Genomic DNA, 26461 nt, shown 5'->3' on the forward strand with positions numbered 1-26461 from the left:
AGTAATTTACTTTCTAATGTCACAGTTTTTCATTATAGATATCTCCTTTCTATTGACAGCTACAGTAGCTGAGGGAATGCCATGGAGCTGTGTCAGGGGAGGGTCAGGCTGGGTATTAAGGAGAGGTTCTTCACCAGAGGGTGGTGAGCACTGAACAGGCTCCCAAGGGCAGTGGTCCTGGCACTGAGCTTGCTGGGGTTCAGGAAGCACCTGGATAACACAGACAAACAGTCTGATTTTTGTGTGGTCCTGTGTGGAGCCAGGAGTTAGATTCCACGATCTTTATGCTTCCAGCTGAAGATGTTCTATGGTCCTATGACATCACCAAAGCCCAGAGGTGATGCCGCCGGAGCCATGAGGGCAGTGAGGGCTGCTCAGCGGGCTCAGTGCCCCCTAGGGCGGCATCGGGGCATGACGGCAGTCCCGGCGGAGCCAGGAGCTCTCTGCTCCTCGTCGGGCCGGCAGGGCCGCAGCCGCTCCGCAGCCCAGCCCTTGCCGCTGGCTCGGCTCTCCAGTCGGCAGTTTCGCTTTCGTTTCCTCGCCCGGGAGGCGAGGAAGAGACGGAGGCGGAGCCGCTTCAGGGCCCGGCCCGCTGGGAGCGGCTTTGCTGGGAGAAAGCAGTCGAGGCCGGCCATGGTGCTGCCCACCCAGGTGCTGCGGGTGCTGTGCGCCAACGGCGGCAGCCTGGAGCTGGAGGAGTTGCTGCGGCGGCTGCCGGGCCGGCCCACGGCGGAGCAGCTGGCGGCGGTGTTGCAGGACCCGCAGCGCTTCACGCTGGTTCGGACGCCCGACGAGGCGGGGGCGGCGGCGGCGGCGGCGGCGGCGGCGACGACGGTGCTAGTGGTGGCCACCAGCTCGCTGCGGTTGTGCCTGGAGCACGGCGTGGGCTGCCGGGGTGGCTGCGGGCGGCTGCACCTCTGCAAGTACCACCTGAAGGGCGTCTGCCGCAACCAGCAGGCCAGGTGAGGACGGGGGACCTGTGGGGAGAGAGGGGGCGTTCGGGCCTGGAACAGATGGGGTGAGGGGAGCCCTTCCTCGGGCCTTGGCCTTGCGCCGTCTCTGCCCTCCTCCTGCGTTCCTTCCTGTTTCTGTGTGTCGAAGGTACTTTCAGGACTCGGTTCTTTTTTTCTCCTCCAGGCGGAGAGCAGCAGAGGTTGTGAGAGACCTTTTCTGGTTCCACCACTTCCTTTCTGCCTCACTGTCGTTTCTTCACAGATCCCTCGCTTTCCCCACTACAAGCCAGTCTGTGTTGGTTCGGGTGGCTGAGGGCATTTTCTGCCTCTTTGCTGTTGTCCCGTGCACAGGTGTTAACCACAGGTCAGATACACCAGTGCTGTTGGGCTGCAGTGATGCTTTGAGGGCGGTAAATCAGAAGTAGCAAGGCAGTTATCCTCAGAGCAGTTGTGTAATCATGTGATTACACTACAAAGTAGTGCCACGGATTTTTCTGAAACTAGCTAACTTGGCGGGCTGTTAAAATTATTTCACGTAATATAGACTGGGTACCAAATTGTGCTAATGTGTTATCTTCATTTTGCTTTGTAGGAAGGAATGCAAGTTTGTTCACGACTTCTACACTCCCTACAACCTCTCTGTTCTCAGACAGCATGGACTCGACAACACTTTTAGCAGTGATGAACTTCGCCAGCTTCTGCTCCAGAATGACCCTACCCTCCTACCAGAGGTGAGCACTGTGTAAATGTTCTTTGTGCCTTTCTGAGTGACCATCACCAAGTGAAAGAGGAGTGGCGTTGGCTGGAGGTGTTGGGTGTCAATTTGGTTTCAATAATCCAAATCTAATGCATGAAATCTGCAACCTTTGATCTCCTGCTTGGGTAGGTTGACCCCGGCTGGCAGCACACACACAGCTGCTTGCTCACTCCCATGCTCCAGCAGAATGGCTGGGAGAAAACAGGAAGAAAAAAAGGGAGGAAATAAGATAAAAAAGTTAAATAAGTGGTAGGGGAAGAAATGAAGTGTTGTAAATTCACCACCACTGGGAGATCGATGCCGTGCTGGTCTCTAAGCAGTGTCTAACTTGGAAGAGGGCATCCCTCAGCCCCTCAGATCTTATTGCTGAGCATTATGTTAATGTGGTATGGACTGTCCCTTTGGCCAGCTTAGCTCAGTTTTGTCCTGTCTGCAGTCTCTCCTGCTCCAATCTGTGGAGAGAAGATAAAGCTTTGGCCATGGTATGTTATCAGCATTTTGGCTTGACATCCAAAACATAGCAGTGTGTGGGCTGCTGTGAAGAAAATTAACTCCCTGCCAGCCAGACCTAGTTCTTCTTACCATCAAATTCACATTGAGGAAATCTGCTGTTCCGAAACTAGATAACCAAAGAGTTATGGTAGCAGCACAATAAGATGCAAGATCTTTCTAGACAATAACAGGAAAAACAAGAAAAATACCTGTACGTCTTCTAAATGCAAGTTTAAAAATGAAGCTTGAATTCAAACAGTCTATGTGAGCACATTCTACTTGAATCTTTATTTTTACTTTTTTCCCCTACCCAAGGTCTGCCTGCATTACAACAAAGGTGATGGACCTTATGGGTCTTGTACCTTTAAAAAGGCTTGCACCAAACTGCATGTTTGCCAGTACTTCTTGCGGGGACAGTGCCGATTTGGCAGCAGCTGCAAGCGATCCCATGACTTCTCAAAATCTGAATGCTCTGAGAAACTGGAGAGACAGGGAATGAGCTCGGATGTTATTCGGAAACTGCCATCCATTTACAGAAATATGTATGCCATACAAAATAGCAAGGGCAGCAAGAATGACACAGAGGATAACAAGTCTTCACCGTGCAAAGGTAAATAGATCGTAATGTCTTTTGAGAACATCAGAAGGTTGCTGTAGTCACTACAGTCACGCAGATGCTGCTGAAAAAGGAGAAAATTGATAAAAATTTGATGAAAATACTTTTATTTTCTCCTTTTTTTTTTTCTTTCAAGTAGCCACCGTCATGTGGCACAAGAATTCACTGACAGCTGTATCTTCGATGCTTCTCAGAGACAGAGTTTTTTGTTTTATTTTGAAGTTACTTAGAATTGTCAGTATAATTTAGCAAGAAAGCTCAAGGATAGCAGAATGGAAACTGCAAGTGTGCGTATGCTCATCTTTGCTATTCTCACTGCAGTTTAATTGTTTTGATTTACAGAAGTATCACGTTGTGAGACTTGACATTTATAGCTGCCTGTGTTGAACAACTGTGTAGTATGCACAGATAACTCAGATCCATCTAGAAATGGAGAGGCTTTGGATCCTGTTCTTATTTTGTGGTGACAGCTTGAAACTGCTTCTGAGTTATATTTAGCAACGATAGGATAATGGAATAGGACTTTAGTGCATACAAAACTAACAGAGACTTCAGTGTCTTTCCAAAGGTGAACACAAATACACATATATTGCTCTGAAAGTAATGCCTCCTATTTATTTCCATGGAAACTCCAACAAAGAGCACAATAATGCTGTTTGATAGAGCAAACTCTCAGCTACAGAACTCAATCTTTCAGCACAGTCACCGCCAATAGCTGTGTACTTTCACCAGCAATGAACAAGAGCCTGCATGTCACGCTCATAAAACTCTGCATGACCTTCCAGAATGTGGCTTGTTTTTCATATCTCTGTTGCCACTGCTGAAGTGCACAGCCCACCACCTCACTGTGCTCATGTCCACTTTTTGGTCTCCAGAAATGTTCAGCATGCATTGGTGAATGTAGATGTGTGCCATTGTTTTGGCATGGAGAAATTCAGTGACACATCTTTGTTTCATACGCACTTCCATATCAGACCCCATTGTGACAAAGTGCCTTTCTGCTGCCATCTGTTGCATGGCAACAAAATATAATGGGATATTGGTGGGAAGGTTCAACCTCTGTTGTCACGTCACCAACATCTGCCTCGGATGTCACGGGTCACATCCTAAAATAGGAGGCGTTACTTTCAGAGCAGCTCTAAGCCCTCTGTTTTTGGGCATTTTCTCATAGCTACTCTTCTAAGAGTACTTGCTGAAACCAGAGTACTAATAACATTTATAATTTTCCCCTTTAGAGAGAAAACACAGCTCTAGCCAGGAGTCTACATCCACCAGTAACGAAGTGGAACAGATCTGTTTGTATAATCTGTACACAAGTTGTATCTTTGAAGGTAGGCTGTGACTATAGCAAGTTCAATCTATTTTTATCTTTTGAGAAAGTGATAGAAATTCTTCAGAGGAAAGGGAAGCTTATGCTTACCTGTAGTTAAGTTGCACTGTGATATTGAATGCTGGTATGAAAGTTTAACATGCAAAGGAGTGCTTTAATCGTGCTTAGAAATGTCTAGTGTTAGTCTATGTTTGAGATTGACTGCTTCAGCTGGGTTCACCTAAGGGACTACTGAATGATGGGGGTCCTTCCTGATTGCAAATAACTGCAGAAGTTATTATGAAATCCATTTTCTCCCTTGTTTCTTCTATTATTCTTCTGTTCCATCTGTCTGAGCTCTGTATCCCTTTGAAAACATTCTGACTTGTCCAGGAAGAATGCCACTTTTGTTGGGATGTCCTTTTGTCATCTTTTTCCTTCTTGGTGTTTCTGACCTGTGGTACCTCTGTGAGGTATTGCGCATCTTCTCATGAAGTATCTTCTTGAGTTTGTGTTGTTATGTTGCCAGCTGTTCTACAGTGAAAGCTAGTCTGGAATTTGTGCATACGTGTACTGGTGATTAGTTCCTCATTGCTATTGAGGAATGGCTGCATTCTAACTCTTGGAATGATTTCTGAGTGACACCAGTGTTACCTGGGATGCTGCAACCACTGTTCTATTCACTAGTGGACTACAAACTGGACCCTTTATGGCTGTTGACTTATTGAGCCATCTCCTATCCTAAAGCTGGGCTTTATTTTTCATCAGTGCCACCACAGGACTAAGTGGTTAATCTCACACGTTTGGGTCTATGCTGTTAAGCTGTATTTGAAATAATAGACTTGTCTGAGCTTGTGGTCTCAGTTTACTGTAAATTTTTGTCTTTGAAATTAAGGGCACAGCTCAGTCCTTTACAACCAAACTTATTAACAATTTCAATGGACAAAGAAAATGTACTGCATGCAGAAACTGAGCTTTTGCCTGAGCTCAGAAATTAAATGTTGCTTGACCATGCTGAAAAATTCAGTACTGCTGCTTGCAGTGATTCCATAGCTGAACCCTTTCCATAGCTATGTGTTTGATACTTTCACCAGCTAGGTGCATGTGGCTGACATGTTGAAGTCATCTTCATGGACTGTAAAAACAGTGCATCTCTTTTTTTTTTCCTTACTTTTATAGACAAGTGTATCAGAACTCATTTTCACTTGCCGTATAGATGGCAGATCTCTGATGGTGATACCTGGAAAGACTTGGAGGATATGGAAGAAATAGAAAAAGAATATTGTGACCCCAGTAACATCAGGTATGAATGCTTATAAGATTTAATAATGTTTGGAGTTTGCCCTCTGGACGTGCAATAATGGACCAGGCCCTCAGTGGCTATAAATTGCTGCAATTCTATTGCATTTGGTCTTCTGCTGACCTCGCTTTGTTCATATGCTGTTGCTTGAGATCTGACCCATTGTGATTTATGCATGCCTTGGTCTGTGTAGGACCATTGGTTTACCACACTTGATCTGGCTGGGATGGAGTTAAAAATTCCTTTTTAGCAACTCATACAGGGCTGTGTTTTGGCTTTGTAACTAAAACACTGTTGATAACAGGCCAGTACTGTAGCTGTTGCTGAACCATGATTGCAAAGAGTCAAGGTTTTCTCTTTGTTTCCCCACTTGGTCCCATTCCCCCCCACAGATTGGTAGCTGGGGGTGGGCAGGAAGCTGGGAGTTCTGGCCTGAACTGGCTGAAGGGATATTCCATGCCATATAATGTCATGCTCAGCATAAAAACCTCAGCTAGGTGAGGAGAGTTGGACTTTTTGGCTTCTAAGGTGGCTGCTGTTCAGAAACTCTCTGAGCATGGTCTGCCCATGGGAGGTGCTGAGCATTTTGTCTTGATTTGTTTTTTAGATTGTTTTTTATTTATTTGCTCTCCCTTTTTCCTTCACTTTATAAGTTGCCTTTACCTTGACCACTCAGTTTGCTTGCTTTTGCTCTTCCTATTTTCTCCCTTCTGCCCTGCAGGGGCAGGGAGGGGGAGTGAGTGAGCAACTCTGCAGATACTTGTCTGCTGGCCAGGGGTAATAGTTTGATGGGTCTGATTGATAGACTGTAGTATTTCTCACGCTGACTGTATAACTAGCTCCTACTGCTGCTACCATAGGAAGTCATAATCCTGGGTGGAAAACTGCAGATCTATGATTGTATCACATGTACTTTTGAGAAGCCGTCCTTGGTTAGAGTTTGTCAATACAGAGTTTGATCCCATAGTTAGAAGTAATCTTCTCTTTCGCTCTTTTGTGAGGAGGATGTGGAGATAGCACGGGATTTTCCATCCTCCCCTTCTGCCCCGTCCCATGTTGTGGAAGCACCAGAATACCCTGGGTACATGAAGATATAAAATGTGTACAAAAACAAGACAGAACTGAAATTACTGTGGACTTGTATTCTGGTCTTGAGTGATGCTTAATTAATTTGTGGATTTGTGGTGAGCTTCAGAATCTTTATGTAAAAGTTCACAAAGTTGTTCTCTTCTTTTTTAATAGATCTGCTAGACCTACTTCTAAACGTAGCTTTATCTTCTCACACATCTCTTTTGTGGATATGCAGTCTGGGTTAAGAAAGGTTAGACGCCTTTCCACAGCCTCATCCGTGACCAAACCACCCCACTTCATTCTTACAACAGAATGGATCTGGTACTGGAAAGATGAATATGGCATGTGGCGGGAGTATGGAAAAAAAGTAAGTGTGGAGAAATGTCAGCTTTGTTCTAAGAGTGCAGAATTACTGGGAAGTGTTGATATCCTCTCTTTTGTATCCTATCTTTTGTCACTCCCTCTCTTCCTCCATACACTTCACAGATGGACTTTAAAGGTATAATGAGATGTTTTTCCTGCAAATATGACTAGCTTAGATGGGATGAGTCACTGTTGAGTCACAGTCGCTATTGACAGATAGTTCTTCAGTGAGTCATACCAGATAGGGTCACGTTACATACATTCTTGTCATTGCTCCTAACTAAAACTTCCTTTTCTGAGACTCCAGTAGCAGCACTCTGTGTGTCTTTGTTGAGGTTTGACTGGTGAATGTGAAGTCTCAGTAATAGTGTTCCCTGCAAACTCTGCACTATGTAACTTCAATCTTTGTAACACTCCTTGCTTTTACTTTGTGGCAATTTCTCTGCTTTTCAGCTGATTAATACCTTGTTTTTGTCTGAACTACTATCATGCATCCCCCTGAGGAAGTGACACAGGCAGGCTGGTAATAATAGACAAGGAGAAGGCTAAGTTACTTAACTTGTTTGCCTTGGTCTTCTCTGATAACTGCTCATCACACAGCCCTCAAATGTTGGTTTGGTAGGAGGCAACTGGAGAAGCAACGTCCCTCCCACTGTAAGCAAAGGTTGGGTTTGTGACTGCCTGAGGAATCTGAACATCCACAAGTCTATGGGTCACGAAGAGATGCATCGCAGAGTCCTGAGGGAATTGGCTGATGTATTTGCCAAGCCACTCTCTATGCTATTTGAAAAATCGTGGCGATCAGGTGACTTTGTATCACTCTGGTGACTGGAATAAAGGCAACATTGCACTCATTTTTTTAAAAAGGGTAAAAAAGATGACCCTGGGAACCACCAGCCTGTCAGTCTCATCTCTGTGCCAGGGAAGATCATGGAGGAGATCCTCCTGGAAGCTATGCTAAGGCACATGGAAGGCAGGGAGGTGATTTGGGAGAATAAGCATGGCTTCACCAAGTGCAAATCCTGCTTGACCAACCTAGTGGCCTTCTATGATTGTGTCACTGCATCAGTGGACAAAGGATGAGCCACTGATGTCATCTATCTGGACATCAGTAAGGCCTTTGACACAGTGCCCCATAACATCCTTCTCTCCAAACTGGAGAGAGATGGATTTGATGGGTGGGCTGTTTGATAGACAAAGAACTGGCTGTAGGATTAAGCCCAGAGAGGTGATCAATGGCTCAGCATCTGGATGGGGATCAGTGACAAGTGGTGTCCCCCAGGGGTCAGTGCTGGGATTGATACTCTTTAATATCTTCATCACTGTCATCGACAGTGGGGTTGAGTGCACTGCTGATGACACCAAGCTGTGGGGTGCAGTCAACACACCTGAAGGTTGAGATGCCATCCAGAGGGACCTAGGCAGGCTTGAAAAGTGAGCTCGGGTGAACCTCATGAAGTTCAACAAATCCAAATGCAAGGTTTGGCACCTGGGCCAAGGCAACCCTCACTACCAGTACAAGCTGGGGGATGAAAGGGTTGAGAGTAGACTTTCTGAAAAAGACCTGGTAATACTGATGGACGGGACACTAGCCATAAGCTAGCAATTTGCCCTCACAGCCCAGAAAACCAGCGGTTTCCTGGGCTGCATCAAAAGCAGCGTGGCCAGCAGGGTGAGGGAGGTGAGCCTGCCCCTCTACTCTGCACTGGTGAGACCTCACCTGGAGTGCTGCACCTAGATGTGGAGTCCTCAGTACAGGAGAGACATGGACCTGTTGGAGTGCATCCAGAGGGGGGCCACAAATGGTCTCAGGGATGGAGTACCTCTCCTCCAAGAGCAGGCTGAGAGAACTGATGCTTTTCATCCTGGAGAAGGCTGCGAGGTGACCTGATAGTGGCTTTTCAGCTACAGGAAAGAAGGGGACAGACTCTTCAGCAGGGTCTGTGGTGACAGAACAAGGGGAAACGGCTTTAAGCTCAAGGAGGGTAGATTTAGATCGGATATGAGAAAAAAGTCTTTTACAGCAAGTGTGTTGAGGCACTGCACTAAGTTGCTCAGAGAGGCGGTGGATGCCCCATCCCTGGAGACTTTCAAAGTGAGTCTGAATCATCCCCTGGACAACCTCATCTAGCTGTGAATGCATCTGCTCATTACAAGCGAGTTAAACAAGATGATCTTTAAGCATCCCGTCCAGTTCTAGGGCTTCTATGATTCTATTCATAAAGTGTGGTACGGCCTGCAGCCACCTTCTAATACTTGTTGTTTTTTGAACTTGCTAGTATGTAACAGACCAGATGAATATTTTGTTTTCTTCTGGTTTTGGCCTGACAGGATAGTGAGCAAGCAGCTGCCACTGTAAGCAGTGATGACCTGGAGAAAGCTTACACTGCGGGAAGTTCTCCAAAGCTGAACTTCAAGGCAGGAGTGCATGAATATGAACTGGATTTTGGAAGTATGTTCTGTTTTCATTTTGTTTACTTCTCTCTCTTTCCCTCTCTTCCAGGTCATCTATAGTCTTAAACTACATTAATACAAGAGATCAAGTTTGCCTTTCATAACTTTGACCTTCATTTGTACACAGAGAGAGAGCTCCTGTCAGAGTTCTCATAGCTTTTATAAGAGCTGCTAATACATCAGAGTGGCTTTCTTATTCCACCAATCCTTTCATTTTTAAGGGTTTCTTGTGCTAGGTTTAAAAATGTGTGCCAGCAAGTGAAATACTAACGTTTCCTTTGATAGTAGTACCAGCACTAACCCTAGGAAGCTTCTGGAAGAAGTGGCATGCTCTCACTCACTCTGTCTCTGAAGATGAGGCCTCAATTTTGTTGGCTGCTACTGCCTTTTAGTTGCAAGGATGATGTGATAGCAGCTATGTGAGGTCCCAGACCCAGGATAACTCCCAGGTTCACTTTGCTGTGATTTGTCTCTGGTGGTGGTCAGCAAAAATGAGTGGCCTGTCACACCTGTCAGTTATAGAGTCTGAAATCTACAAATACATGAAGGATAACAGTATCTTGATTGCAAATTGAGGAGTCGATACAATCCATGGATCAACAGTAGATTATTTTTTGTAACAGAGGGCCTTTTTGTTTATGATTAGTTTATAGAACAATGAAAGCAAAATTTCCATAGCTGTCAGTTCCTTAAAAAGCTAAGAGCAAAACTGAAACTGGAATTCTTCTTCGTGTTGCAGAGCAGTGCTTAAACTGAGTCTTGTGCTGACCTGCCAGCAAGGAGCTGGGAGTGCACAAGGAATGTGAAAGGGGACACAGCCAGAACAGCTGACCCAAACTGGCCAAAGAGATAACCCCATACCATAGTGTGTCATATGGAACAATACACCCGGGGGAGTTGGCCAGGAAGGGCTACTGTTGCTTGGGGATTTACTTAGAATGGGTGGGTGAGTGGTGAGCACTGGTGTTGTGCATCACTTGCTTTTATTCTTGTTTTCTTCCCTTTCTTATTAAGCTGTCTTTATCTCAACCCACGAGATCTTGGGCTTTTGGGTTTTTTTTTATTCCCTCCCCCATCCCAATCAGGAGCACATGAATGGCTGCGTGGTACTTAGCTGCCAGGTTAAAACACCACATTCTGTTTGTTTTCTTTTTCTTCCCCAGCCATGACTCAGAAAAATCTTCGCTATAGAACAGAGAGAAAGGTTTGCAGAAGACCTAAATTTGTGTCTCAGTCGGAAGTCGAAAAGTTAAGAAAAAGGTAAACTGCAACTGCCTGTTGTGAGGTGATGGGTGTAGTGGATTGGGAATAGTGTTCAGTGCTCAAGGAAGAGTATTAATAAGGTGAAAGAGATCTGTTAAAACAGTTTTAAAGAAATGGAGAGAAGAGACATACCTTTGTTGCAACACATAACCAAGGCAGTATTCCAGCCCTGAACTGAGGCCAGGCAACATGGGAGTCTTAAGGGTGAAGGAATTTTGGACTTCCCCACAAAAACTATGCAAGTGTAGAAGATAATTCAACATATTGCAGTGTTGTATTGAGCTGCTTATAGCAGGGAGCTATTTTATTTCTTAGAGCAACTGGTACAGATAGAAGCAATAAAGTGTATGTGCACTAGCCTTTTCTGACATCTGAGATGCATTTTCAAAGCTCAGTATGAGTTCAGAAACAGTTATTGTGAGAACAGCTAGAGGATCCGAGAGGTAAGCAGTAGTTGGCACAAGTGGATCAAAAGGTGGAAGTCTGAAAAGGGAAAAGTTTTATATAATTGCATGTTTTTTTTAATGCATTCCCTTGCAGCACACTGATTTGAACACAAGAAGGAGCAGCAGCTAAAGACTTTAATTAACTGAATTGGTGGTGGAAGAAAGAGGGGGCTGTATCTGTTCTGTTTCTGATGTAGTGGGTGCATTTTTATATTGCAAAGCTATGTATACATTCATATATAGCGAGGCTTTTTTGTGCACATTCAACTCGTAGGATCATAGAATCACAACGTTGGAAAGGACCTACAAGATCATCTAGTCCAGTCGTCCTCCCATTACCATTGCTACCGCTACTCTTTACAACTAAGAAAACTAATTTCATGTTTAGTTCAGTGTACGTCAAAATTCTTTGCTCATTTGGCATCTTGCCCTCTGCCATAAGTCTTGACGTAACAATGTGGGAAAATATTCTCATCTACTGAACTTAAAAGCCAATTCTGGAATGTTTTTGAGTATGTTAAGTTGTCTTTTTTCTCCCTTATCATGGCAAAAATGCTTAGTATCGTATTGTTATGGTTTGATGGTTTTTCATTGGTATTGCACATCATAACATAATGCAGTGCATTGAGAGTTAAAGAGTTAATGCTGCAGTTCTGTGCATTGCTGATATTTCTGGTCCCTTAGTTTCCGAAGAGAAAAAAGAACTACAACTCCCAGAACATTTCATTTTTCCCTTTCTGTTTGGAGGGAAAGCTAAAAACGGGCTGGGAGTCACAAGACTTCCCCCTCTTTGCTCCTGGGCTGGTTCAGCTACAGCATTCGAGTAAGGACTTTGGTTTTGGAAACTCTCTCTCATTTGCATTTTATTTGATGTATTGGTTCAGTTTCAATCATATTGTATTATCTCACATTCTGCTGCTTTATTTAGGAAACTAAGTTGTTGGGTTTTTTTTCCTTTAGCTTGCTGCCACTGTTCTTCCTCATCCAGGCCCATCTCCCTACCTTTTCCATTTCCCCCCCACCTTTCCCAGGGCATGGCTCTGTTGGTACCTTTGCCCTCTAATCCCAGATATTAGGCCAAACCATGACTGATATGTTCATAAAAGGTAAGGATTTGCTTTGTTTTAATTGCCTTTCCTTACTGTCTTGTACTATACAGGGGCTTTAAGAATACAGAAGAATTTAAGAGGATTCCATCTCACTGGGACAAATCTGCTCTGCCTGAGCTGGGATTCAAGGTTTGGAGCTTTTTGTTTCATTCTTCCATCAGTGTTCTTGAAGTGTGGGCTTGTTAAATTTGATGTCTTTTGTAGATGAGTAATTGAGAGTGATGTAATGCAGAGGGATTTCTCAGTTTGAGCTTGATGTCACACTGGGCAGGCCAAGAGGTGAAACTGGAACCAGGTCTAAACTAACAAATAGCGATAATATAACCATGGTAGCATTGACTTTCACAGCCACATATCCATCCCAGTCCTTGGCAAATTTGCCTGGAGGCAAATTACAGTATTAGCTAGACTGTAACTGATGCCTAAGGTACTTAGTTTTAAAGAAGTCCAACATGTCCTGAGGCATAAGAGATAAATCATGCCTCTAAACTTTGGGGTAGCCAGGCCCTGAGGTTTATGTAAGTAGACAGTTGTACATCTGTGGAGCACCGCTGAAATCAGCAGAGTTCCAGTGAAGTGAACTTTTGTACCTCTGTAACACGCCCAGCTAATAACTGCATGGTTTACCTTCACTGACTTCCTGCCTTCCTCCACCACCATCTCAGTCAAATACAGTAATTATACCTATAGAAGAAACCCGACAAGAAGCTTGAAAATGGTTAATCTGTAAAATGTAAAACAGGCAGTGTAGTTTGTGTTCACTGGCTGTAGAAAAGGACAAACAAAAACGACTTAAAAGTGTGTGGCTGTTGATTTGCTGCTACATAAATTTTCTGGTTTTGTTTATTTTTCATGGTCTTGGTTTAAGGGACAATACTGGTGGCAGGAGGATGGGTGGACTAGATGATCTTAGAGGTCTTTTCCAACATCAATGATTCCATGATTCTAGGTACTGATTAGTTCTGAGTATTTAGGTACTGTTCAGCAGATATGTGTATCTCAGCCTAGATAGTAAAAGGGGTTGTTTGCAAAACACATGCTGTTCCATCAGCATCCTTTGGGCAAGCAAGCTGGGTATTTTAACCCCCAGGAGTTAGCTAGTTCCCTAGCTGAGTTCACTTTTATACAGTAGGGATCTCTAATCTGCCTTTTTTCCCAAGCACAGAAAAGACTTCAAAGGTTTGAGTGGTTTACCTCAAGCTAGAGTGGCTTTGTTATGATTTAGTAAAAGATGAGAGCAGTGTTTCAATCTCTTCCCATACAGCTGATTGATCTCGACAGTTCTTCTGAAGAATACAACAAAGTCAAGGGGGGCTTTCAACGCACAATGCCAAAAACACACATTAAAAGGATTTGTAGAATTCAGAACCCGTCTCTCTGGGAACTGTATCAATGGTATGTATGAAACACTGCTCTGGTGTGCATGCATGAAGTTTGTTGTCTCTGCAGTTAGTTGTATGCTACAGGTAGCTACGCATTCCTAAATTGCAGCAGCATTTCAGAATCTGTTTCCACTTCCCCATGGAAATAGCTGTTCAGAATCAACAATGACAATAAAAAGGTACCAGCAAAACCAGAACTCAGTCAAGAATTAGAGCTCAGAATATTCACATGAGCTCTGTGGGTGTGAATGGTTCTGATGTCTGCCAGGCTTGAGTAAAGGGCAGCTGCTTTCCACTGAAGCCTTGAAGCTGGATGTCAGCCCCATCTACCAGAAACACTGATTTGTAACTGGTCTAAACTGAAACAGCTTTCCAAATTCGAAGCAAGACTCAATGAGGGAAAGTCTTACCATGAATTCTTGTGTTTAGCAAAAAATTAATGGAAGTTTCTCCACACACTCAACAAACAGTGAATGGAACAAAACAGTTTCAGTTATTAAATATCTGGAGGCATTTGTGTACATTGAAAGCATGTTTGTATCCAGCTAGAAAACAATATCTCGTTTGCTCAAAGCTTAGGTCTTAATGTAAAGATCTTCACAGTTAGTCTCTAAGTGCTAGTAGAGCTGGAACCTGTCTAGCCACTGTGGAGCTACAATGATGCTGCTTTTCATTACAGGCAGAAGGAACAAATGCAAAAGAGCAATGGTGGAAAGACAGATGAACGTTTCTTATTTCATGGAACCAGTAAAAAACACATTGATGCCATCTGTCATCAAAACTTTGATTGGAGGATCTGTGGCCTTAATGGGACTGTGTATGGCAAAGGTTGTTTTTCAGCTCTTTTGTTATCTTTAGGCTCGCTAAAATATATACAGTCATCACTGCAGATGTGTAAAACTAGAAAGGAGACGCTTGGCCAATGTGGGGCTGGTTGTGGACAATACTGCTGACTTTCACAATGACCATTTGGAGCTAAGGCATAATGGAAGGCCTTGGCCTCTGTGCTCCATTCTGTTATGGTCCACACTGTTCCAATCTCTTCCAGCTCCTATAGTATGCAACATGGAATTACACGGTTGGGTGGGTTTTTTGCCAGGCACATAGATACCATCCTAGTTACAGGCTTATTGACATAGTAGGAAATTATACCCACCATTCTGTGTACATGAAAGAGTCAACAAATCAAGAGAACAAGTCAAGAGATAGGCTGGCTGACTGCTCACCCAGCTTAATACTCAAAGTACTCTCAAAATACTCAAAAAGCTGTTTCAATGAGTATTAGTAGCCTGTGTCAAGAGAAGAACCTGTGTGAGAGGAAGGGGGCTGGAAGACTGGAGTCAGAAGGGAAGCCTTTGACAAAAGCAATAATACTTAGAACATCACTTGTTTGGCTTTTTAACACATATATGATCAGAAATGAAAGGGTAGGTAATACACGATGGTCATTTTCACTAAGAATGATTGGTAATGAAAGGTCATAAACTGCTTCATGGCTTTTTGTTGTGCATTTGCTTTTACGCTGTATTCTTTCCATCTTTGTAACTTTGGTGTCTTATCAATTCAGTCTTGATGTCTTTTCTGCAGGAAGCTATTTTGCAAGGGATGCATCGTATTCTGATGCCTACTGCAGGGAAGGTTCAAGCACCAAGACCATGTTTCTGGCACGAGTGTTGGTGGGAGAGTTCACTGTTGGTAGGTCGAGTTATGTTCGCCCTCCCCTGAAGGACAACCAGAACTTCTACGACAGCTGTGTGAACTGCTCTTCAAACCCTTCCATCTTTGTCATCTTCGAGAAGCAGCAGGTTTATCCAGAGTATATCATAGAATACTCGGACCAGGCATGTGCAGGAATGCCATAGCAGCAAAACAGGTCATCATTACACATAGCTCAAATAAACATTATATTTGTCTTGATGTAACTGGGGAAAGTGATTTCTAGAAGTCATATAGTTGGGTAGATGAGCATTCAGACATTTATCCTATCCCTTCTGTACTATGGAAGTCAAGAAGTAAAAAGACACAAAGGATATTTTAGAATTAAAATCCTCTGTCTGTCTCCTGTTGTAGTACCAGGTGTCAGCTTTTCTGGTCCTACAGTGTTCTGAAGCTTCTGTGTGTTTACTAGATGGATTCACTAATGGTTGTAACATGAAAATTGTCTGTAGCTGTCAAGTTTAAAAAATACTCAATCACAGTTGCTTCAGGATAGATCCTTACCAGTGTTGTCTGTTCAGCGGCTGCCCAATTCTACCTTTTTATCTTTTGACTCAGAATTTGATAAAACCTGCTTCTTTAATAGTCGCCTACAACAGGAGACATTAAAGTGTTTGCAAATGAGGCTGCACACATTTTTAATGACATTTGCTGTGCCTACAAATGAGCGAGTGCTGGCGTACACAGAGTGAGGAGATGAGAAAGTGACTCACCTCATTCTAGAATATTATGCTTGGGCATGAAATGCAATGCTTGCACTGCTTACTGAACAGTATGCTCTTTCTCTGAAGTATTTATGTGATTCTGTTGTAACTGCTGTGAAAGAATGAGTATCTCTTGCTTGTATTAGATGTATTTAGTTGCAGGGGACGTACTAGTTACCATATAACCAAGGTGTCTGGACTTTCTTGCTGAAGAAGAGCATTTAACTGTGAGTAGTCTTCAGGTGCAGAACTGAAAATGTTAGAAATCTCAAGACTGAGTTGAGTTTCTAACTGCTCTCAGCAGCAGATGTTATGCGTTATTAGCGCTGAGCAGTCAGTGCATGCAGATAAACAAGAATCTTGAACTACTGGGCATTTCTTAGGATGAAAGCTGCTGATGCACAGATTACTTGGCATCCTGCACTTACCGCTATGTTAATGCTTCTAAAAGAGTACATGCTAACTATGGATTATAAAAACTTTGAGACATGTTTGTTAATGACCAAAAAAACCAAAAACCCTTCTCTCTACCTCTGCTCTAGAAGCATTCCCTTCCAGTTCACCTGAATCCTGATTGACAGGTGGATGTTGGGCTGCTTTGTACTATCTGCACTGTGAGCTAGGAGCTGAGGCATGGTTAGCCAAAACAAGGCTATGCAGAAGCTCTTTTTGTATGAACTGTAAAGCAAGCAGCACAATACCTAAATGAAAACACCCCTAGTCATACGTTTAAATCCAGGAAGTAAGTCCAGTCTTGTTCAACATCTTCATCAACAACCTTGATGAGGGGATAGTGACCACCCTCAGCAAGTTTGCTGATGACACAAAGCTGGGAGAACTGGCTGACACGCCTGAAGGCTGTGCGGCCATTCAGAGAGACCTGGACAGGCTGGAGAGCTGGGCAGTAAGAAACCGGATGAGGTTTAACAAAAGCAAGTGTAGAGTCTTGCACCTAGGTAGAAATAATTGCATACACCAGTACAGGCTGGGGGATGACCTGCTGGAGAGGAGCTCTGCTGAGAGGGACCTTGGCGTCTTGGTGGACGACAGGTTGGCCATGAGCCAGCAGTGTGCCCTTGTAGCCAAAAAGGCCAATGGCATACTGGGGTGCATTAAAAAGAGCGTGGCCAGCAGGTCGAGGGAGGTGATCCTCCCCCTCTACTCTGCCCTGGTGAGGCCTCATCTGGAATACTGTGTCCAGTTCTGGGCTCCCCAGTACAAAAAAAACAGGGATCTCTTGGAAAGAGTCCAGCAGAGGGCCACAAAGATGGTGAAGGGCCTGGAGCATCTCCCCTATGAGGAGAGACTTAGGGAACTGGGTCTGTTTAGCCTTGAGAAAAGAAGGCTGAGAGGGAATTGATCCAGGTTTATAAATACCTGAAGTGTGGGAGCCATAGTGGCGAAGCTGGTCTCTTTTCAGTAGTGCGTGGGGACAGGACTAGGGGAAATGGGCTGAAACTTCAACATAGGAAGTTCCGCACGAATGTGCGCAAGAACTTCTTTACGGTGAGGGTGACGGAGCACTGGAACAGGCTGCCCAGGAAGGTGGTGGAGTCTCCTTCTCTGGAGATATTCAAGACCCGCCTGGACACCTACCTGTGTGACGTGTTGTAGGGAGCCTGCTTTGGCAGGGGGGTTGGACTCGATGATCTCTAGAGGTCCCTTCCAACCCCTACAATTCTGTGATTCTGTGAAAAGTACACTGGCTGTATTCTTCCTCTTGAAAGATTTGTAGTAAAACATATATGATTAATCTCATCTCAGCAAGTAATGCATTCATTAAGGGCAGTGTGAGCTATGAAAGCTTGAACTACTTGTGCAAAGTGAGACTTTGTGCCAAAACGCGTTACCTATATGTTCATGGCAGGTAAGAAGGCCGATGGCTTGCCTTCCTTGCTCTGAACTTAACCAGCTATGAAGTGACGTAGCCAATGCCATTGTTCCATGCTTGATCCGACTGAAAAACTGTGTTACCCTTTGGTCAGGAAACATGCAAAAAGTTGAGCTATTTTTAATAACAATTTTGATGGTTAATTCAGATACAAACGATATTTTTAGGACTTTTATTCATGAGTATGAGGGGCTGGGTTTGTTACTTTTCTATTTCTTATTTCTCCAGTAACATCCAGGAGAGAAAAATTACCATGTTTTTCACTCTTCAAAATTCAGTGGGAAGTTTCTCATGTATCATAAATTAAAAGGTACTTGACTGCTGAATTTCTTATGTGTTTTTTCCTTTTTCCCCACTCTCTGAGCGCACCACATTGGGTGACCTTTCTGATTTCTTGGGAACTTCCATAAAGATGCTGTTGCTAAATAGTGGAATCCCCTACAGCTTTTAGGATTGAATTTAGAAATGAACGCATTAAGGAGTCATTTGCCCTACACCCAAACTTTATACAAAAATTGGGATTGAGCCTCTTTTCTGAATGATACGGATCTCTCTTTACTACTTAAGACAAAAGAAACTGAACGTGAAACGTGCCATCATCTTTCACTTTCTCCACCTCTCACTCACTCCCATACCACGTGAGGAGAAGGATAAGTTGCAAAGGTTGTTTCCGTATCCTGGTAGCACATCCATTCCATCGAGACAGATGGCAAGCCAGCAGAAGGCAAACAGCTTTCCTTTGGCAGCAGCATTGCATGGAGCACAGCGGTTTGGGCTGTTCCCCTACCCCAGGCAGGCCAGAGGTCTGGAGCCCAGACAGTCATTATAAATACTATTTTATACTGACTAATTTCAGTAATCGTTGCAGAGTCCTAGAAGATGGTTTTAATAGATGCTTTCCTTTACCAAGCAGCCTTTCCTTCCTATGACCTCTCAGAGAATGACGGCTAGCTTCTCAGCAAGTAGACATGCCCAGTTTTAAACGTACCCACAGCTCAGCAATGCAAGACAACACACTTACAGGTACCGAGGAGAGGAAATTATTTTGCATCATCTTCCTTATTCCTATGGTTACTGTGCTGTTACCTGTTTCTCTTTCGAAGAGCTGCTGGCAGTCTCATGTCTCACTTTTTGCCAGCACTGAGTGGGTGCTCCCAAGGACCAGAGCAGCACCGCTCCTCCAGCAGCAGGTTGCTGAGCCCGGGACAGGGCCAGCATCATTAAACATCCTGGTACAATGGAAGGCTGTGCAGTGTCTGGTGGCTGTAGCAGCTCAGCTTAGTTGCTTGTGTACTGTCTGTTCAATTTAGAAGCAACAGGGAAAGACTCTCAGTGCAATTTCCGAGCCTGTAAAATGTGATGCACAATTGCAGCTACTGCAGTACTGTCTTTCTCCCAGCAGAGTTAACATGACATTCACGATGACAGTGCTCTGTTTAGCCACAGCAATGTGAGCTGTTTAGCTGCCCTACACATGAGTGGAGCTCTCAGATGATAAATACCAAGGAAACAAACAGGATTCTGATAAGCAGGATAGATGAGCAGTGTTCAGAAAACAACAGACCGTACAAAAGCGAGACACAACCTTCATTTACATGGGAGTAAGTATTCAAAAACAAAGTACACAAAGACCTGCTAATTTACATAAGGAAGAAACAATGAAAAATACAAAACACTGAAGAGCCGAACAAGTCCAAAATGGCTGACTTGTTCCGATTGTGAAATGAGCCTTCTGCTCATTTAGGTAGCTGGGAAGTTTTTAGGCAAGGACCGTCCAACCTTCTGCCACTTGTACCTATAAGCTGCACAGTAAATCAGCTGTCAGTACGCTGCTTTCAAGAGGAAAAGGTGATGGATAACTTGTGAAAATTAAGACATATACACTCTGCTGCTTTTCAAATAACAGATACTCCATTGGTAATCCATAGTCTGTAATAGGACGCTTCTGGTTAGCCTACCAGAGATATTCCACATAAATAGGAACAATCCCGTGATTGCCAGGACAGTACTTCACTGTTCCCTGTACAGATCTGATTAAAAAAAGAAAGCTCATAAACGAAAAAAGACAAAATCTTCCAGGAACGAGAAACGGCAGAAATTTGATCAGTGTGAAGGCAGCATGTGGGAAGAAGGCAGCAAAAGGTGCTTGCTGGAGAGAAACTTCAGCTAGGGATCAGCAAACAGATGGCTCCTTCCAGCAATCCCTGCAGGGAAGCTGAGCAGTCAGTCTCTTCCCACTGCTGCCACGATGCTTCTCTGTGCAACCCAACCAAGAGAAATGCTGTACTTAGCACAGAACATCACCAGGCACTTGGGACATGATCTGCTGCAGAGCCAAGAGAACTGCTGGGACGGATGATCTTGGATCCCACGCCCTGGCCATTGGCTTTAGTGCATGCAGAACCATCAAGTCAATGAGATAAACATGTCAACTGCAATAACTGGAAAGTATAGGCCTCAGAGCAGTGAAGCAGATATTATACCAACATCTGATTATCCTTAAAGCTTCTCCAATCCTCTCACTTCTTTTAAAATCATGTCTTATTTTTGTCAACCTTTCCAACAGCGGTTCTTAACTAACAAATTAGTTGTCACCTCACTTCTTTGGTCTTAGTTACTGGAATCTAACAGACAAATTGGGGAACTCTTCATTCCTCTTCAGGCACACTGATGCAATGAGCCAAGTGCAAGTTGTTAATCTAAGTGTATTTCAAAATCAAAAGCATGAAGAAGATGCTGCCTTTTCTACTTTGCAGGGACAAGGAGGTTAAATATTGTACAGGAGACTTAGCTTTGATTTTAAGCAGAGTTCAGGATAAAATCCAATGCACTGGATTCCAACTCTTCTGCTATAACTGTGGTGTCTCTTGGGCTTTTTCTAAAGCAGGGTTTTATAAATGCATCGGCAGAATGTGTTAGCTAATGAATGGTAATTAAAACCTATCGTAAATCTAGTGTACACTTAACACCTGCTCCATCCATTGAACTAGAGTGTGGCTTATAGATGAGTAAAAGGAAGTGTAATTAGAAAAGCCGGCAAAAGTCACGTGCTTCTTTACAGATATTATTCACAGCAATTTGAAAACCACCAAGTGACTGTGAAGCCCACATCTCATTTTAAAATGTGGCTTGAAACTCTCCCACCAGGTGGCAATTAGGCAGCATCTGTTGACCTTCAGTGGGAGTCAGGTTCCTACTTGTCTTGGGGTATTTGAAAAATACTAATATTCAGTAAGTCATTAAAACACGAGGTCCCACTCCAGGAGGTTACAGAATGTACGTTCTCTTTTAGCGAGACTCTAGGATAATGTAGACTCCATTTTTTGGTCCAAGTGTGGCTTTCGATTTCAGCTGCAAAGGAATCTGAAAGACAAAAGAACAACTTAAGTATGATTGTATGTACTCGTTTATGTATACGTCACCATCCCACATTCTGACACACGTTTTTGCTCAGGGACCAATTCATACCAGGATTACTGTGGAAGCAGTAAAGTGCTTGTTTTACAGTCAGCTGTGGTAGTATATTAAATAGAATTTATAGCCAGAGGCTGAGGCAGTCGTTGCCCAGGTATACTGTAGATCTGCTGAGTAAGTGACAGGTGCAATATGCACAGGAACAGGCATATACTAAAGCACTGAGATCCTAAGAGGAAAGAGATACACCTATTCTCTCTGTATAAAACAATGTTTTTTGACTGCAGTGTTGATACACTGCTCTCCATCAAGGCAAAGGTGTGTGATTGTTTTATTATAAAAACTGTAAGGGTTAAATCATATTTTGACTAAAACGTGCAGTCAGGGTCTCTTCCTACTTAATATGGAAGTGGTTCTGTCAGTTTTCTGTATAAAAAGAAATTCACAAAGGCAAGTAAGTCATCCTGTCTAGGATAAACTGTCAACCCACTGAGGTTGATATGTGAGGCCTTTAAGCTTCTGCATGTACAAACCTCCGTTTCTGGACAAATCTTAAATCGAAACATCTGCAAAATCCTCAAAAGAGTCATCTTGGTCTCCAGCAAACCCATCTTCCTACCAATACAGCCACGGGGACCTGCTCCAAAGGGCAGATATGCAAAGGGATGTCGCTCCTTCTTGGCCTCCTCTGTAAACCTAGAAGGAGAAGAGATGGCAACCAGTTCAATAAATTCTTTTTGTTCCTCATCCCATATTATTTTATTCACATTTCAAAAGTTATTTCTATTTCACTGGACAGTGGAAAGGCACTATTGTCAGATTATGCCCCTAAGTCAACTGTTAGTTGAGTTGCAGACATCAGCTTTTGCCAGCTGGTGACAGAAGCAGACAGACAAATGTACAACTAGCAACCTGTTTTTAATTAATTGCTTTATTTGATGACCACGTTCAGAGGAATGACATGCTACATGTATAGACCTGTGCATGTATGAGGGAGAGATTATAGCTTAGAGGAAACAGACTGGAATATAAACTAACTAGAACTAGCAACAGTGCTTCATTGCTGTGCACTGCAGGAACAAATCAACAAGAACTGCTTTTAGCCTTCCTAATTTCTCTTGTAAGGTGTGATGAAATCATCTTATGGGATCGGGCAGGCAACGGAAGACGGTTGCTATAATTCAGTGCAGCCCTTCCTTCCACTCTTAGCCCGAAGAGACTATGTTCCCAACTAGAAAACAATGACATTGCAGATCCTTCTGTTTTCACAGTGGAAATGTCCCCATTTATTTATCAGAGCAAATGTTAATGTGGCAGTCTATACACAGGTTTGCGTCAACTACCTAACTCAAAAATACTTGACCGACTCATTAGAAACAAGGGTTTTCTTTCTTTTTTCCTCACAAGGAAGGAAACAAGACACCTATGCGGTCAGTGGTCCAAACCAAATAGCTACACTCTGTCATTGTCTACAAAGTTGGCTGTATCTTAGACACAGAGGTGGAACTATCCCATCAATCTACATAATCCCCTCAGGTCATAGAGCATTCAGAGCCGTGCTGGTCATAGAGAACTACTTTACTAGTTCTGCATGCTGTAACACAATAGAAAGCACAGCAATAACAGCAGAGCAGCAAGGTCCCAGGCTGCAGCAAGTGAGGATTTGCTCAAATGCAACAGCTGTGGGCACAGAAACAAAGGAAAGAATCTGCTTACTTTTTGAAGGCTGCAGATAAGAGGGGATCTCCAGCAAGATACACTCACCTCCACTGCCAATCCTTAAATGAGTTCTGGGAAGGGATGGATCCAGGCTCTACCCCTTTTGGTTGCTCAGGTACATTGCATGTGCCTGAACTCCCCTGGATTGGCCCTGCCTTTCCACCAGGTTCTCAATCACTGCTTCAAGCCCTGACTTAGCATTTCCACTACAGCTTGCCAATAAAAGTTCTGGTTTTCATCTACGGGGGATTCCTTGAAAATCTCTTGCTCACTTACATATGGTTTGCAAGAACTTCAGTCTAAGGTCCAACAAACTCTTGCAGGATTTGGAGATGAAAAGTAATACGTACTATTTGGAGGTTTGAAAAACAAAATCATACTGCACATTTCTATTAGCTCCATCCCCATGCTTAGATGCTCTAAATAAGATTGAGATACTACCGTAGAAAGTACATAGATCTCCAAATTTGATAAGAGAGGACCATACCTCATGTCCTAATCACTGCTGACTGTTGCATACTGAGTCAAGGGGTCTTCAGTCCTTGTTATCCATATTACCCCATTATGCACTTTCATATCACCATTAAGGTGGTGAACAGTGATGACATTTCTAGATAAACGTTAAAAAAATAAACCAACAAAAAACCCACTCCAGACTTCCAGTTATTGCTAAGATTCCTGCCTAACAAGAGCTCTGGGCTTCTCTTATTCTTGCATTGCTCTTCTTCATAACCTCAGGTGCTTGGTACAGTGTATGTCAAGATTTACTCCAGAAGAAATCCATTGGGCAAACCCACCTACAACACGTGTTGACCGACCAGCAAAGGCTGCCTGCATCACACCATTATTTGCACAGCATACACTTTCTTTCTTAGTAGACTTTTCAACACGGCAGTAGCTTAAAATATAGCTGCCCACAAAACAGCTTAAAATAAAGCTGTGCACAAAACAAAACTGTGCTTCCACACAGCACCACGAAGCTAAAGCTCTGTGGGCCCTCCCTGTAAGCTCAGTGCAGCAGCTGCAGGGTACAAGAAGACAACTTGTCAGCAGTCCTTGTAGCTGAACATAATAAATGTTCCATGTAAGCAGAGTTGAGAAGCCAGCTTATGGACACAGAGAATATTCCCAGTAGGAGATGGGATAGGTTCCCCACTCACAGCATTCCCAAACTATTACAAGATCTCCAGTGGAAAGACTGCTCCAAATTAGCCATGAGCTGGATGAAACTCCTGTGCAGCTCCGTGCCAGTGAACATACTGCCTTGCTGCAGAATTTCCATGCCCAGAAGTGACAGTATTTGAAGCAACTGATTTGGAAACATCTGAAAACCTGAAGCCTGTTTCAGCTGTTGACCAGACTTTGCATCATCTCCAGGAAGCACTGCTATCACCAGTTGTTTAATTTGGTAGAAATAATATGTTTTAGGATCTAAATTAAACTGTAATATGCTTAACAAAACACTGTTCCAGTTGAATTACTGGAAGCTGCAGCTGTGAAGAAGAAGCAGCAGCACCCGATGTCCCTGCTGGACAGGCTGAAGCCCTGTGCTCACCCCACCCCAAATGCATTCCAACATCATTAAAAGCAGGTCTTTGGTCTAAGCTTGTCCTAGTAAGGACTCCAGCCTAAGAATGGAAAGCAAACACAACATACCTTTCAGGAATGAATTTCTCTGGCTCTGGCCAGAACTCTGGGTTGTGGTGAAGATGTCCAACTGCAGTTTCAATGACAGCCCCTGCAGGAATACGCTGTCCCAGCACCACACAGTCCTTAGCTGCTTCCCGAGTGAACCTGCAACAGCAAGTGTCATGTTTCCCAGATGATTAATACAGGTAAAAACGCAGCAGGAGGGAACCATAAAAGTCATGTATTGATCCCACAATTTAGTAGGCAACCCTTTCCCAGTATATAAATAAAGCAATCTTTGCTGATGCTGTTGTCTTCTCATGTTACAATCGTCTCCACCTACCTAGAAGCACACAGCCCCAGACCAGCTGGCTAACCTTTGCCCTTCTCACAGTTCCTGTTGCTTATGATCTGCAGAAGTGCTAAGCTGTTGAATTGCAAAGGTGTTGCTAAAGTCAGCTTCAGACTCATTCTTTTATGAAAGCTGCAGATGAAATGTCTTAGTCTTCCCTAATAACAGGTAGAAAGAGTATACTGTTCTGCCTTCAGGAAAAGTTGTATCAACTGAAGGGGTTTTCTTTTAGTTTATTCAGCAGCCCCCACTTTGGGGCAATACCTGACTCCTAGCAAGGGTTGGTTTTAATGGTAGAGCTAAGTGCTCTGCTGCTGTTACAGAAATGCAATCAATTCACAAGCCTTTGAGAAGCTGCAGTTCATAGGCACTCATCGAGGACAGGGAGGAAGTCAGCAGCACAGCTCTCCAGCTTGCTCTCAAACTGCTGTGGACTGCAAGGAGTGGGACTGTCCTCGGGAACCTCACTGTGACAACGTGGCTGAGACAAGTGGCCCTGCAGGAATGCTGGGTGAGTGTGCACATGTGCAGGGGCAGATCCCAATCTGGATCTTTTGGAGCTTGGAGAGTTGCTGCAGATTCCAACCCAGCAACAGCTGGGAGCACTGGGGCTCCTACTTCTGCTCCCCGCACTGAGCCAAAGCAGTTGAATGAAGATTTCAGTTTCGGAGCTGTCAGTCAAGTGCTATTACAGAGATACATTCTTTCCTCACTGTCACTCAGTTTCTCTCCTCCTCACAGACAAATAAATAGCAGAGATTCCAAACCTGGAACAAAACACTGGCACGTTAAGAAACACATTGACAAGCCATAACTCTCATCCTCACAATGATTTGTTGACAATGGAAATGTGAGTTTTGTGGAAGAAAGTTCTCCAGCTGGTAAATTATTGTTTTTAAAAGGACCACATTTTATAGAATGCTCGGCTGCTATTGGATATTCTCCTGAATGCTGTATTATCCTTGTCATAGGCAATTAACATCTTTCCAAGGCACAGGGCTGTCCTATCCACTGCTCATCCATCAGAGTAAAAGCCAGATCAATAAACACAACTGATAACACCAGTGGAAACTTCAGAACAACTCTGCTCCATTCTCATTTCGTTTCCTATTGGACAAACGTTGATTGTTTCCCTGTGGTTCAGCTGAAACCCAAGGATCCCTGATGCTTTTAACTGTTGAAACAATTTCCACTTGTATACCATGTAAAACACAGTAAAGCTCAGTTATCTCATCCATGAGCAAGTATCTTTGACATTTACTCTCCGAGCAATCCCACAGATGCTCATGGAAAAACCTCACACTGTAATCTTTGGGAATGTATAAAAGGAATGTGATTTTAAGCTTATTTAATTTTAAGGTGGCTGCAACCGTGGGGCAAGTTTTCCAAAGGCTGTCATAGTAAGCTCAGCTTTGGCTCTTTTCCAGTCAGCTGAAATTTCCTCCCAGCTTAACAATAAGCAGCACAACAGGCTGGCTGATATGAAATGTTCTGCTCTTAACATTCACGCCTGCGATAACT

At 43.7% G+C, this 26461-nt stretch overlaps 2 protein-coding genes across 7 annotated transcripts in view; one reads left to right on the top strand and one right to left on the bottom strand.

Moving 5' to 3' along the window:
- Positions 1-354: 354 nt before the first annotated feature.
- On the top strand, positions 355-18141 carry LOC140255066 (protein mono-ADP-ribosyltransferase PARP12-like). Its single transcript, XM_072342377.1, has 12 exons — positions 355-962; positions 1546-1684; positions 2518-2812; positions 4054-4149; positions 5307-5430; positions 6670-6865; positions 9193-9313; positions 10479-10575; positions 12184-12262; positions 13398-13528; positions 14195-14343; positions 15103-18141. Exons 1-12 carry the CDS (start codon positions 355-357, stop codon positions 15375-15377), a joined length of 2310 nt encoding a protein of 769 aa, XP_072198478.1. The 3' UTR covers positions 15378-18141.
- A 502-nt stretch (positions 18142-18643) lies between these two features.
- Positions 18644-26461, bottom strand: part of TBXAS1 (thromboxane A synthase 1) — a 244239-nt gene continuing 236421 nt past the window's right edge. For 4 of the 6 annotated variants that reach the window (XM_072334889.1, XM_072334898.1, XM_072334934.1 and 1 more), the window contains 3 exons: positions 24616-24753; positions 21774-21936; positions 18644-21189 (listed from right to left, as the gene is read on the bottom strand). In XM_072334889.1, coding sequence (XP_072190990.1) covers positions 21115-21189; positions 21774-21936; positions 24616-24753 — 376 coding nt within the window. In that variant the 3' untranslated portion in view covers positions 18644-21114. Of the gene's footprint in view, positions 21190-21773; positions 21937-23444; positions 23570-24615; positions 24754-26461 lie in introns of those variants that run through there. The other 2 variants (XM_072334905.1, XM_072334916.1) reach the window with 2 other exon arrangements.

The sequence above is a fragment of the Excalfactoria chinensis genome, chromosome 1 (genome assembly GCF_039878825.1).
Source record: "Excalfactoria chinensis isolate bCotChi1 chromosome 1, bCotChi1.hap2, whole genome shotgun sequence".
In the NCBI taxonomy this organism is placed as follows: Eukaryota; Metazoa; Chordata; class Aves; order Galliformes; family Phasianidae; genus Excalfactoria; species Excalfactoria chinensis.

Coding starts and splice junctions, on each gene's coding strand:
- LOC140255066 (XM_072342377.1), top strand. CDS start 355: ATGAGGGCAGTGAGGGCTGCTCAGCGGGCTCAGTGCCCCCTAGGGCGG. Junction 1,685..2,517: donor ACCCTACCCTCCTACCAGAG/GTGAGCACTGTG, acceptor CCCCTACCCAAG/GTCTGCCTGCATTACAACAA. Junction 5,431..6,669: donor TGTGACCCCAGTAACATCAG/GTATGAATGCTT, acceptor CTTTTTTAATAG/ATCTGCTAGACCTACTTCTA.